The 12,901-nt window shown below is 49.4% G+C and overlaps 4 protein-coding genes across 4 annotated transcripts; 3 read left to right on the top strand and 1 right to left on the bottom strand.

Moving 5' to 3' along the window:
• Positions 1-856: 856 nt before the first annotated feature.
• Positions 857-2,831, top strand: Z518_08656 (uncharacterized protein; the record flags this gene model as incomplete). Its single annotated transcript, XM_013414396.1, has 6 exons — positions 857-965; positions 1,019-1,284; positions 1,408-1,599; positions 1,659-2,128; positions 2,194-2,536; positions 2,646-2,831. The coding sequence occupies 6 exons, from the start codon at positions 857-859 to the stop codon at positions 2,829-2,831; spliced, it is 1,566 nt and encodes a 521-aa protein (XP_013269850.1).
• A 4,749-nt stretch (positions 2,832-7,580) lies between these two features.
• On the top strand, positions 7,581-8,912 carry Z518_08655 (uncharacterized protein; the record flags this gene model as incomplete). The annotated part of the gene is made up of 2 exons (XM_013414395.1): positions 7,581-8,154; positions 8,203-8,912. 2 exons carry the CDS (start codon positions 7,581-7,583, stop codon positions 8,910-8,912), a joined length of 1,284 nt encoding a protein of 427 aa, XP_013269849.1.
• A 340-nt stretch (positions 8,913-9,252) lies between these two features.
• Z518_08654 (uncharacterized protein) lies at positions 9,253-10,974 on the top strand (the record flags this gene model as incomplete). Its single annotated transcript, XM_013414394.1, has 1 exon — positions 9,253-10,974. One exon carries the CDS (start codon positions 9,253-9,255, stop codon positions 10,972-10,974), a length of 1,722 nt encoding a protein of 573 aa, XP_013269848.1.
• Positions 10,975-11,619: 645 nt separating this feature from the next.
• Positions 11,620-12,364, bottom strand: Z518_08653 (golgi apparatus membrane protein TVP23; the record flags this gene model as incomplete). The annotated part of the gene is made up of 3 exons (XM_013414393.1): positions 11,620-11,768; positions 11,872-12,204; positions 12,283-12,364. The coding sequence occupies 3 exons, from the start codon at positions 12,362-12,364 to the stop codon at positions 11,620-11,622; spliced, it is 564 nt and encodes a 187-aa protein (XP_013269847.1).
• Positions 12,365-12,901: the final 537 nt, after the last annotated feature.

Genomic DNA, 12,901 nt, shown 5'->3' with positions numbered 1-12,901 from the left:
GGAGGTTGACCACCCGTGATCGAACATCATTTCTTTCCCCCTTTTTTTCCGGAATGCAGCCACACTCGGAGCTGCAGTCCAAGCTATCCCGAACATGTGACGACTGCAAAGGTCGCAAAGTCCGATGCGTGAGTAAGTGATGATAGGCGCACACCGAAGCGCAGCACGGTGTTGATGAGGACCTTAGGAGCCGAAGCTTCCACCCCTTCCCCTTGCACCAATTGCCTGGTGAGTTCGGCTTGTCAAGCTCTCCTCGGCTATCTGCATTATGGTGATCTAATCAAACGGTCAAAACAGAGACGTGGAGTGCAGTGTCACTTCAGTCACAACAAGCGACGACTTAGGCGGACACACGGTATGTTGAACCAGCTGTGATCCGGTGAAGCTAAGTTGTCAAGGTACATCTCCGCTCGCTGATGGACTACCGTCAATATCATGCGTGAGTCCCGCTCAGCCTTGGAGAAGCTTGCTCCTAGAGGAAGGTCCACCACATCATGAGTCCCCATTGAAGAACTCCAAACTGTACATAGAGCATCTCTTAGAGAATCGCCACGCTGGTGGGAGGGGAAGAGATGTAAACTCTCTGTTCAAGGTCAGACTTGTTAAGTCGACAAGACCGGATCCGAATCATCGTAAGGATATCCGAACACTAACGTCACCATGACAGGCGCATGACCATTATGGTACATTCAACCTCCTCTCTGCTTCGCAGCGTCATATCTCATAACAGTTACCAGTTGCGAGTACCAACCTGGCTATCTTCTCGGAGAGTCGGATTACTTCAGTTTCTCATCGACTAGGGCATACCAGGCTCAAAGATCTGATCCAGACCATCACGACGGAGATTAATTTCCGCATGAATCGCAATGGTAGATCGACCGGATCGACCGGATCAACCATCAAGTTCAAAGGACCAACATCTCAGGCGCCGCTATCACCAGAGTCTTGTGCGCAATATATCAATGGTAGTCCATCAAATTTCGTCGCTTGAAGTGCCTGGGATCTGATTTCACAGTAGCATATTTTGACGAAGTACATCCATTATATCCCTTCCTGGATCGCAAGGAATTTGAGGAAAAGGCACGACAACCCCAACTTTCTGAGTTTCTGAAACTTAACGCCCCTTTCTCTGCCCTTTACCACAGCGTCTTGGCTCTTGGGTGCCAATTTCGCGAGGAAGGTGCCTTTGACCCGGGGAAAGGCAAAGCCTGGACCTACTTCCAAATCGCGCTCGGGCTCTTACCCGAACTCATGATCCCTCAAGAGACTTTGACCGGCGTTCAGGTATGTGTGGAAGCCGTCTCCGGAAAGTATTATTCGGGCTGACATGTTCTAGGCTGTCACTGCAATGGTGGGTATTATCGATCCTCCCTCGTCTCAATGCTTTCATCGCTGACCAGGTTTTAGAGTATTTTCGCAACAAGCTTGTCTTGTATTCAAATCGAGGAGATGCTCATATCGGAGGCCGCCAGAATGGCGCTGGCCTTACGATATAACAGAGCCTCTCCACTGGCTGGAGATAATCCGTTTCAAGGCCGCACCTTCTGGGTCATCTATACTGTCGAGAAGATGATTGCATTTGAATGTGGGAGGAGCTCGGTAAGGCTGCGTGACCTCACAGACAATCATCCAGCGTCCACGTTTTGATTCTTCTTTAGGTGATAAGTGATTATGATGTTGGGACACCTATTCCTGAGGCCCCAGAAGCTGTCTTCGATGGTTATGACGACTTTTTATCATCCGCTCGCTTTGCTAGGCTGAGATCTCAAGCCTACGAAAAGTTATTCTCCATCAGCGCGACACTAAACTCGAGTGAGCAGCATCGAATTGCCATTGCGAGTGTGATAGACGACTTGGAGCGGTGGAGAATGTCCATTCCGCTTGAATTTCGACCAGGGGAACCGTTCCGAACACAGCATATGTCCAACCGTTGCCGCTTGACAGCTGCTCTGAGAACATACTTCTCATACTATGCAATGCTTATTGCAGTTTCTCGTCTGGCGCTCCAAGTCGACGCAGACGCACCCTGTGCACAGCGACAAGAGACGAAAAATACACTCATGCAAGCGGCACGCCACGTTATCGAACTCACAAGGTATATTGACACTAAAGCGTATACCCAAATCTGGTACGAGGATTTCCTTCCCCCCAATGTGATTTGAGAGTCTCGAGAGGCTAACATGACCCTACCAGGATTCTGGGTGTCATGCCACTGTCTGCACTTTTTATCTTGTTCGACCTGGTCGTGCATAACCCGACGCACACCGAGACGAGGAACAATCTAGCATTGCTAGATGTGGCAGCAGGACATTTTTCCCGGCTCGAGTATGCAACAGGAGGTTCGTTGCCGAGTTCACAACTCTCAGAGTTCGCGTACATTGCTCGACAATATGTTCGAGAGGTGCAGACGGGTATCCGGCTCACCTCTACATCTACGACAAGAGATACGCCAACCATAGCACCGGATGTCCCATCCATTCCTCAAACTAGCCCAGTTGATGATCGAATGGCACCTGCATTCCAAGTCTCACCAGCAGTATGTGGTGTATTTTTTTTTTTTTTTTTTTCACCTAATAATATGTTCCTCTTGTCTTCCCCTCTCCCTTTACCAGTGCAGTTCATTCTAACAATCTCCTTTTTCGCAGCAGTCATACCCTACTAGAACCAATTCGTCAACTATCACCACCCCCAACAGGTCGGATCTTCTACATTACCCAAATGACAATTTCAACTGGATAGGAAGTCCAGAGATCCCGGTTGGCTTCGACATGAGGAATTTCTTCGATTCACTGCTTCCGAGCTATGAAACCATGATGTCGGAGGATGTATGAACGAAGTTCGTCGATTTGCCAGGATGATGTTGGATTGTGATGGGACAACATATTGTGTAAGACGTGTTCTTGAAGCATAGCAGCGACGAAGAAAATCATGGAAACGCAGAACAGGTGAAATTGGATAAGAAAGTGTTGTATTATAGTGTCCACTGCAAATCGAGAAAGCGCTGGTCTTTGTCATTCAATTACCCAAACCACCAACCTTTTGACCTTACTTTACCTCTCCGGGTTCAATCAAGGACGAGAGTCGCTAATCATATATTCCGATTAATGCGAGCAATTGATGGCGACCTCTGAACTACCAGAACGTCACAATCGACTTCATCAGTAGGCGCACGATCTTTGAACATCAGATATAGTCCCCTAGCTTCTCCTGTGGATGACATCTGTGGGTAACTTGTCCTTGACTGACTTTAGCAGTCTAGCTATGAGCAAACACATGTAGATTACCAGGCAATACTGGGCTTCGAAGCAAACATCTCTTATGGCTTTGTCGTTGAGATCATATCCAGATCTCAGAATTTCCCCGAACTGGCAACTTCAGAGCTTGCGATCCCGTTGTCCGTTCAAAAACTACATCGGATTCAACACACAGTTTCATTGACTCTGCTGTTAGCGTCCTGGAGAAAAAAAAAGGAGGCGAATATTCTGTTTTGGTAGAAAGCCTGCAGGCCGACAAAAGGTGTCGCACAGAAAACCCAGTAATGCGAAGATTACCGAGAATCAAGTCGAGAGATCTGTTCGGGAATAGCTCTGAAGGCCACTCGAAGACTGTTCAGCGAAATGGACTCTGGTCTTGGCTTGAATTGAATTGCGATCTCAGGAATGGAGCATTAGTAGGATTTTGAGGAAGCATCCGCTCTAAAACAATACTCCATGCTCGTCGGTAGATGGACCAAGAAGTACGGCAATTGAGAGGAATTTGATTTAGCAATGAGCCAAGTGTCTTGTTGGCTGTATATATCGATCTCTGCGCGTTTATGTAACGCACACCGACAAGCATGAGCGAGGCTGAAGCAACTGGCCCACCTGCCTCATTGGGCCCTACACCAAAGCCTAGGTTTGAGCGGACTCTTACAACGAAGGCCACGGAATGGTGTGTGGATATCCTACTCTTTCCGCTCATTTGCTTGTACTTACGAGAAGGACCACTTAAAAACATTTCATCATGACTTAAATCAGGTGGCTAGATACATACATCTCTGGAAGACGACCGCGGCCTCAACCAGAATGCCGCTCCCCTCTCCGAATGACAATAAGAGCAATCATCTCTTATGCCAAATGGATAGCCCTGACACAATGGTAGACACCTTTTCGAGTTGGTATTTTGAGACAGCGTGGTCTATTTCATCCTGCTTTTCAGCGCCGTACAAACATTGGTTGCGATGATGTAACAATGGCTGATTCTCCTACTGCCTTTTCTTCCATCTTGCATTCCTTCACAAGAAATTCGAAACAGGACTTCAACTGCTCTTAGTCACATCGAGACGAGAATGCTAGAGCAGCAATATGCACTTGCCCAAGAAGAATTGGGTCCTCTGACAGTCTTTTTGGGGTGCTGATGGTAAGCAGCATTATTCCTTTCATTACACATGGACATGTACTGGCCTCGAAGACCTCCAACCGACATCCAAGGTGCAGCACCATCGCAGCATTCAAGGTCGTTTCCCCAGCATAACTTTGAATTTGAGGGTGGATTTGTCCAAATATTATGACATCTGTGCGAATATTGTGAATATGCAATACCGGCAAAACAGGCGAAGACGAGGAATCGGTGCTCCCTCAACGATTCTCGTACATGAATACCTGACAAATTCATCGGCTGCGGGCTCATTCACAACTAATCTCATCAACGTCATGAACCCGACGAGCCTGAGAACGACAGATTCATATGGTATCTGGTCTCGGACTTGCGCCATTCTTTGCACAACACCCGGAGGCCGAGTCCACGAAAGTGTTCCTCTGCTGGTGATGAGCGATGAGCATCGACAGTAAATCGCAGCGACAAACACGTATCTTACGCGTGTTGGGGTGAATACCGCCGATACACCTTGTTTGCGGCGTTGTTTGGGACGATCGGCCAGTCGCACCTTTGCATCTTGGGAAGTTCATGGCATGGAGATTTCAGTCTTGGGAGCTGCACAGGAGCCAAGTCCGCTAGAGCTGCCGCTTTGAACAAAAGGAAGCAAAAACCCCGACCAGATGCTCTACCAAATGCTTGTATCGGGGGAGAATTGTATATATTTTCCTCCTCTGACTGAAGACTTGGAACGATCGTTCTCGTTGTGATCATGCCGTTAGTACTTATTTTCACGTCATTGACTGCTGATAGCTGTGATGCACGACATAGAACTCGTAGATGGGAAGCAAATTGGTGTCGAATGGAAGGACGGGCCCAGAACAACGTCCTTCGTTGCGGGCAGCAGGATAAATAGCAGACTATGGATCAATATCGGACCAAAGCCCCTGCATTAACATAAGGTAGAATCAATTGTGCTTGCATGTGAATGGTGCATCCAATCAGTGGATACGTTGGACATGGGCATTATGATGTTACCTCTAGAAGAACTCTGTCGCCCAAGCTCGGGTAAAGCTGTAAATGGGAAAAAAGCCGTAAGAGCTCGGAATGGTTACTTATCCGGTTATGGCTAACGCGTGTCTTTTGTGTCGCACGTCGTGCGTAGTATCCACACAGGTAATTGTATAGGCTTCAAGGGCTCGTCATCAAGGTACCAGCGTTGATTCGACCTGACGGAGTTACTCAGGTCCATTGAACTGAATGAGAAATATGTAGATAGAACGTGCCTCCTAATCTTCTCATCGAGCAGGTAATCTCCAATCCCAGCAAAGAAAGGTGTTAATTTGAACCTTTTGCACGTCTCCTGATTCCTTTTCTCCCAACATGAATGTTCCACGTAAGCTCTGTCGTGGTCCCTGGCAACCATTTTGAGCATAGAGTCCGGAAAGAAACCGCACTGAGACAGATTGGAGGAACTGATGCCACACCAAGAATCAGAGCCATCTTTGATTTCACAGAGGGATTTTGAGAACAGTTTGCAGCAGCGTTGTCGAGAGGCGCCTCCCTACCTCTTCGCCTCCGCATCCGCCTCCTTCTCCTCGTCGACAGGCGTCTCCCATCGCCTTCTTTAATCTCGCTTATGGTCTTGGCTGTGGGGTAGGTATTGAGGTTTCTCACAATCAACCTCTACTCATCGTCGACGTTCTCAACATCCACTCTGTTACTTGGTCAATGGGCTTTTCATGTCCTATCCCAGCAATGTTGGCGGATGTGGAGCGAGTCTTTTCACAGGCAAAAAGGTCCCTCACAGACGACAGAAATCGTTTTGTCGGATGACTCTATGGAGGTGGCATTGTGCATGAAACACTGGATGGATCGTGCATTAGTATAGACATCAGAGATTGCCTAATCGGGAATGCCCGGGAGGCGGAGGCGGGAGGGAGGCGTCTCTCGACATCGCTGGTTTGCAGCGTCTCGATATCTGCACCCCGAACTTCTCGCACAGGTTGCCTTGGGTAAATTGCGATCAACGGATGCTGTTTGCATAGCATCTCACGTCTCGAATAGAAGAGCTGAGCGCCGACTAGGATCAAAACCCGTCATGTCGACGTCGAACTTGCAGGCCGAGTGTCAGGAATGTGGCTTTCCAGACTGCAAAAGGAGGTATATCTTCCCCACCGTCGTCTGAGCGATCACGGTTCGGGCAGCTTCGCAGATCGATATGGACGAAGACCAGTTATCCTCGGGAACCCCGTTCACCTCGCACCTACCTCAAGATTGCTTGTTTAATCCTGATTCGATCAATTCTGGAGAGGTCGAAGTAGTTGACGGTTACACCTTCCATCAACAATAGCACGGCGAACTGCCTTCTCCAACGTCATTGGTCTGGAGAATGCAGCCAACTTGATCCATATCCAAAATAATGTCTCATGGAGTGAGCCTTGTATGCATTCTATCTTCGAAGAAAGAGCCGAGAAGATATTTGACAGGGTGGCAGGTGACCATAGCTTTCTAGCATTGACGACCGAGAAATCGGGTTTAGCCAGAGCGATTACTCGCCACATGCGGTTGTCTCCGTCGGCATGATCGCTGGCGGGTTCATGGGGAACCTACTGTAAGGGGAGAGGGCTGTAAGGCGGTGAAGATAATGCCTGAAGGGCGAGAAGCGATGTGTTGCGCTTCGGGCGAGTAGATGTCCGAGTATTCCCTGTGACTTATTTCCGCTGGGGGCATAAGAAATGCGTTATCGTTTGATCTGATCTAGAATTTATTTATTTTTTGCTTTCAATTGCTTGTTCTGCTGTTGGAAGCCCGCGTAGGCTAGCAGAGAACCTCTCCGTCCAATTAGGTCTTCTGCAATATTCAGCAACATCATGGCTGCTCTAGCCCCATAGGCCTCTTTGGCCATGCCCATTGACCGACAAGCAGCATGGGCTGAAAGGACAAATTTTTCTTGAACGACTTACGCATTCGCCTACGTGTCGGAGGCCGTCTCCCTGACTCTCTATGCGTTAGCCCCAATGCCGCTGACGCATTTCCTCCGCGCTGAAACGCGACACCTCTCATTTTGCCAGCGATCGTACACGAACACCAATTTGTTGAGAAAAGGGGGATGCAGACATGCAAGCCGTCTGTCCTTAAATAAACACTCCTCTGCCATCCTCCTAGGTCCGGGGTCCAAGCTTCCCACGATTACCCGCGTTTCCCTCGATCTAATACCTTTCCCGATGTCGACTACGCAGACCTATACCCAAACTCAGTCGAGAGGTCACTCTCATGGCCATGGACACGCTCATGACACGACCTATCTGACATCAAGAAATAAAAAAGATGCGGGAGTGCGAATCACAAGGATAGGGCTGTTCGTCAATTTGGGGATGGCTATTGGCAAGGGGATTGGGGGGTACCTCTTTCACTCTCAAGCACTGATCGCAGATGGCTTCCATGCCTTAACTGACCTGGTCTCCGACTTCATGACCCTCGCTACAATCTCTTGGTCCCTCAAACCAGCAAGCTCTCGATTCCCCAGCGGTTATGGCAAGGTCGAAAGCTTGGGTGCTCTCGGTGTCAGTGGCCTGCTTCTCTTTGGTGGAATTGGCATTGGATTCAATGGTTTGGATGCTCTCTATGCACAGTTTTTCTTCGATGCTGTCGGTCCGGCGCAGGAGCACGCGGAGCATTCGCATGGGCTGTTGTCACTCCTTGGACACGGCCACAGCCACGGGCCTTCGTTACCAGATCTCAATGCGGCGTGGCTGGCGGCCGGCTCCATCGCAGTCAAGGAGTGGCTTTACCGAGCAAGTAAGTCTTTCCGAACGGGTGATTGTTCGAATTATTAACGTAAACTAGCCATGAGAATTGCCCGAGAGCGGAAATCTTCTGTTCTAGCATCGAATGCCGTCCACCATCGCATTGATTCTTTGACCAGCATCGTCGCCCTTGCCACCATTGGCGGAGCACATGTTTTCACCGACGCTTCATGGTTAGATCCTGTTGGAGGATTGATTATATCGGCCATGGTCATAAGAGCGGGGTGGAACAATACCAAAACGGCATTGCTCGAACTTGCTGATGTTACTGTGGACGACGAGGTTAAGTCTTCGGTCCACAACGCGGTGACAAAAGCCTTGAAGGGTGACGCGGCGAAGGACATTCCAGCCGTCACGTATGGCCACGAAACGGAGATCAGAGACATCCAAGGAGTTAAATCTGGTCAAAATTACCTCATCGACATTGAACTGGCTGTGCCCCGAGATTTCACCCTACAGCAAATGGAGACAATTGAGGATGCCGTCCGCCAAAGGGCAGGATCCAAAGTCCGCGGGGTGCGACGCGTTCGCGTCAAGTTTGTCCCCGCCGAGGATACGTTTTCCACACTTGCCGGCGATTTTATTGCCGCAGACGTCAGCCCAAGAAGCAGTCCAGAACCGGAAGATGGAAATGGTCATGACCATGGCCACGATCATGGAAGCGAAAATCCGGATGATCATAATCACCACCATCCTAACGGCCACACAAAACCCCCAAGGAAGAAGAGGAGGAAGAACAAAGATTCTTGAGACCAAATCATCCCCTTTGGGATGCCCTGGTTGACCAACGAGTCGGAATGCAGAATGCGATGCAAAGAAATTCGAAAAGTCCCCGTCGGTTGGAAGTCTTCTGTGATGATTTCAGGCTGATATCATCAAGCCACGGCCAAGATGACCACCGGAGCATTTCCCGCATCCTAAACTCAAACTCACACCTCATCCGAACGCGAATTTCTCCACCTGTTTTCATCACACCAGCAAAGGTTCTTGCATGTGCAATTGATTGATACTCGACCTCTGTCTGGTAAGGGCAGAAAAGCATCGATTTCGGTCAAATCCTTGCCAGCTTCATCCTGTGTCAAAGATCACCATGTCGCCCTCGGGTCCTTTATATCTTGGCTTCGACTTATCCACCCAACAACTAAAGGGGTTGGTTGTCGACTCGAGCCTGAAAAAAGTTCACGAAGCCAAGTTTGACTTCGATGCAGATGCCAAAGGATTCAAGATAGAAAAAGGAGTTCTCGTCAATGAAGACGAACGTGAAGTCTTTGCCCCCGTGGCGATGTGGTTACAGGCCATGGATACTCTCCTCACCAGACTGAAGGACGACGGCCTTGATTTTAAACGAATCAAAGGTATCAGCGGCTCCGGAATGCAGCATGGAAGCGTATTTTGGAACGCCGATGCTGAGCAAATTCTGGCTCAGCTCGATCCAAACCAGACACTTGAATCACAGTTGGGCGGCGCTTTTGCCCACCCTTTCAGTCCCAATTGGCAAGATGCAAGTACCCAAAAGGAATGCGATGAGTTTGATGCCATTCTCGGCAATGAACGTCAACTAGCGAATGTCACGGGCAGTAAAGCCCACCATCGGTTCACCGGCCCACAAATTCTCCGGTTTCAACGCAAATACCCCGACAAATACATCAAAACATACCGGATAACTCTTGTATCTTCTTGGATCGCGACGATATTCCTGGGTAAATTTGCGCCATTCGATATATCAGACGTGTGCGGGATGAATCTCTGGGACATCAAAGCTAGGCAATGGAATGAGAAACTTCTCGAGCTGGCTGCAGGCCCTTCGGGCGCCGATGCACTGAAGCAAAAATTAGGCGATGTGCCAGAAGATGGCGGCGCGCATCTGGGAACGATTTCCGCGTATTTTGTTCGGCGGCACGGATTCAGTAAAGACTGCACGATCATCGCCTCGACAGGAGACAATCCGTCCACGATCCTCGCCCTGCCGCTACGCTCGAACGACGCAATGGTCTCCCTCGGTACGTCTACAACGTTCTTAATGTCCACGTCGGAGTACAAGCCGGACCCCTCCACACATTTCTTCAACTCCCCGACCACGTCTGGTCTCTATATGTTCATGTTATGCTACAAGAATGGTGGATTAGCGAGGGAGGAAGTCCGTAATAAAATCAACTCCAAGCTCAATATTCCCGATGCAAATTCTTGGGCGGAGTTCGATAAATTCCTCCTCTCCTCGCCCCCCTTGGCACAGTCAGGTCCAAGCCAGCCAATGCAGCTGGGCTTGTATTTTCCTCGGCCAGAAATTATACCCAATCTCCCCGTTGGCGAATGGCACTTTTCCTACGACCCTCACACGGAGACACTGACGCCCGTCGATTCGGTTCCCCAAAGCCCCGAACAGGACGCACGAGTCATTGTTGAATCACAATTTCTCTCTCTACGCTTACGGTCTAGGGAACTTGTTTCCTCCCCGGCCAACGGCTTACCACCTCAACCACGTCGGATTTACCTCGTCGGCGGCGGCAGTCGAAACAAATCAATCGCCAAAGTTGCAGGTGAGGTTCTCGGTGGTTCCGAGGGAGTGTTCAAACTGGATGTTGGCGAGAATGCCTGTGCACTCGGCGCCGCGTATAAGGCGGTCTGGGCGATCGAACGAGGTGTCAATGAGACGTTTGAAGAGCTCATTGGCAAGAGGTGGCGCGAGGACGAATTCGTAGAAAAAATTGCCGACGGATACAATCCGGCTGTTTGGGAGCGGTATGGATTAGCCTTGAAAGGATTTGAGATGATGGAGGAAAGCCTGTTGGAGGAGGAAGCGAGGAAGAAATGAATGGCTGTCTGTGTCGGAGAGTTCATAGTAGGATAAACAAACGAAATGAATAGAAAACGTCAAAAAGAAGCAAGAGAGAATCATGACACAGTTGAATCATTCATTATGCACCTCGATTGCCCGTAAAATGAATTGGAGCGTACGCTGGAGGAAGTGGCTCAAGGGTACACGCATTTGCCTTCCATGGCCACATACATGAGTCAATGATGTTGACCTGGTCTGTCTTGTTCGAACTCCTGGATCGTGACAGAGCCCAGGTGATGATGCCCGCTATATGGCTGTGGTGGTGATCATATTGTGGTGAAATCAACCGTGTCAGATCTTCCTCCCGACTATGGATGACTCATTTCGGGCCCAAAGCAGACTGTTGGTGTGAAGGGACTTGAACCGGGCAAAGTCCCTTGATTCCTGGGTGACAGGCTCATGGCCGTCGTGGTGGAGTCTCAGTACACATTTGTACCTTTCGCCACAAGTAGTTCCTTCGCTTCGCGAGATACGCCGATTGCAGGGGCAAAAGAGAGCATGCAGCCTGTGACAGCTGTTCAAGAAACGTGACTGTAGTATAAATGAAGGCGTCCCGGATCCATTGAATTCGTCTCAGTTTTTCCTTTTCAAATCACCAACTCGGCAAATCAGTATTTCTCTTCACTTGAAAAAGCGTCCGAAGACATTGTTCGCAAAACCACTAGCCAGTCTTCCGCCGAACGCAGAGCCCGCGAAGCTCGAAGCCTGGCTGAATTTGTCGCAGCGGGAGAAGGCCACCGTATTCGTAACGGTGAGAATCAATGCGATCACTATTGAACGCCAGGTCAGCAAGTTTGAAGTGCTGAAGAGTTTCATCCCGTGGCACCAGCATTCAGAGGATCATATGGATTTGAACGTGACGCTCCAACATACCAACTGTGACCAGCCAAATCAGATTCTGCAACCTCACGATCGCAAGAATAGCCAATCCCACCCACAGAGCAGGCACAATGTACATGCTCAGCCAGAAGAATCTTTTATCCGTCTTGTTCTCGATTCGGCTGCCCTCCGGTGCAGACTCGAAGACCCAGTGACTGTCACCAGTAGAAGGGTTGACTTCGTTCCACCATCGCAGACCCACAAGACGACGACCGGCGATGTTCTTCAAGTAATAGAAATCGACGGACAAGAGGAGAAGGGTGAGAATGAAGACGAGGACGAAGTTGCGTATAAAGAGCACGCCGAAGAGGTACATTAATAGGCTTCCTGGGATTAATTGTTAGTAGACATGGACACTGGATAGAGGGAAAGGGGGGTCGAGTGAGCAATGATGCGTATACATACCTATTCGGAAGCCTAGATATGTCAGGAGAGTGATGGGATGTGAACTGAGGCGCCAATTAAGGGAGCCAGGCTCGTCTGCCATTATGGGCCAATATTGAACTTCTTATGCCACGATGGTATATAGCATGACAAGGGAAAAGACGTCGTGGACAAAACGCGTTCACTCATCAGAAGAACCTCCGCGACTAACTGAGAACAGATCCGCGTTATTGAACATCCTGCCGCCTTAAGCTTGCGTTTTCGCGTAACCTTCCGGTTCAAGGTCCCTTCTCCAATATCGCAGGCCGACAAGAAGCTCGTGAGGGAACTTGACAACAGGCCTGAGAATACAGGAGAAGGATCTCAATCTTTGTATGAGTGAGGCCACATCAATGGCTTATAACGAGGTATAATGCCTCCCCCTCGTACCTCTTTTCCTTCAGCTTCCTTGCGACCTGCTCCATCCCCAAGCCAGCCTCTGGGGCCAGCCCAAAATGTTGCCAATCACGCTTCCGGCAGTCGTAGGATTAGACCGCTGGTCTACGCTCTTGGAGTAGCCGGTATAGCTGGATCGGGGGCATTGATTGGTGCGATATTGAAGATGAGCCAGGAAGATACGGAAAAGGTATAAAATCTTCTA

This window comes from Rhinocladiella mackenziei, assembly GCF_000835555.1.
Source record: "Rhinocladiella mackenziei CBS 650.93 unplaced genomic scaffold supercont1.6, whole genome shotgun sequence".
In the NCBI taxonomy this organism is placed as follows: Eukaryota; Fungi; Ascomycota; class Eurotiomycetes; order Chaetothyriales; family Herpotrichiellaceae; genus Rhinocladiella; species Rhinocladiella mackenziei.
Note: the sequence above shows the minus strand (reverse complement) of the source record. Positions and strands in the feature narration are given on the sequence as shown.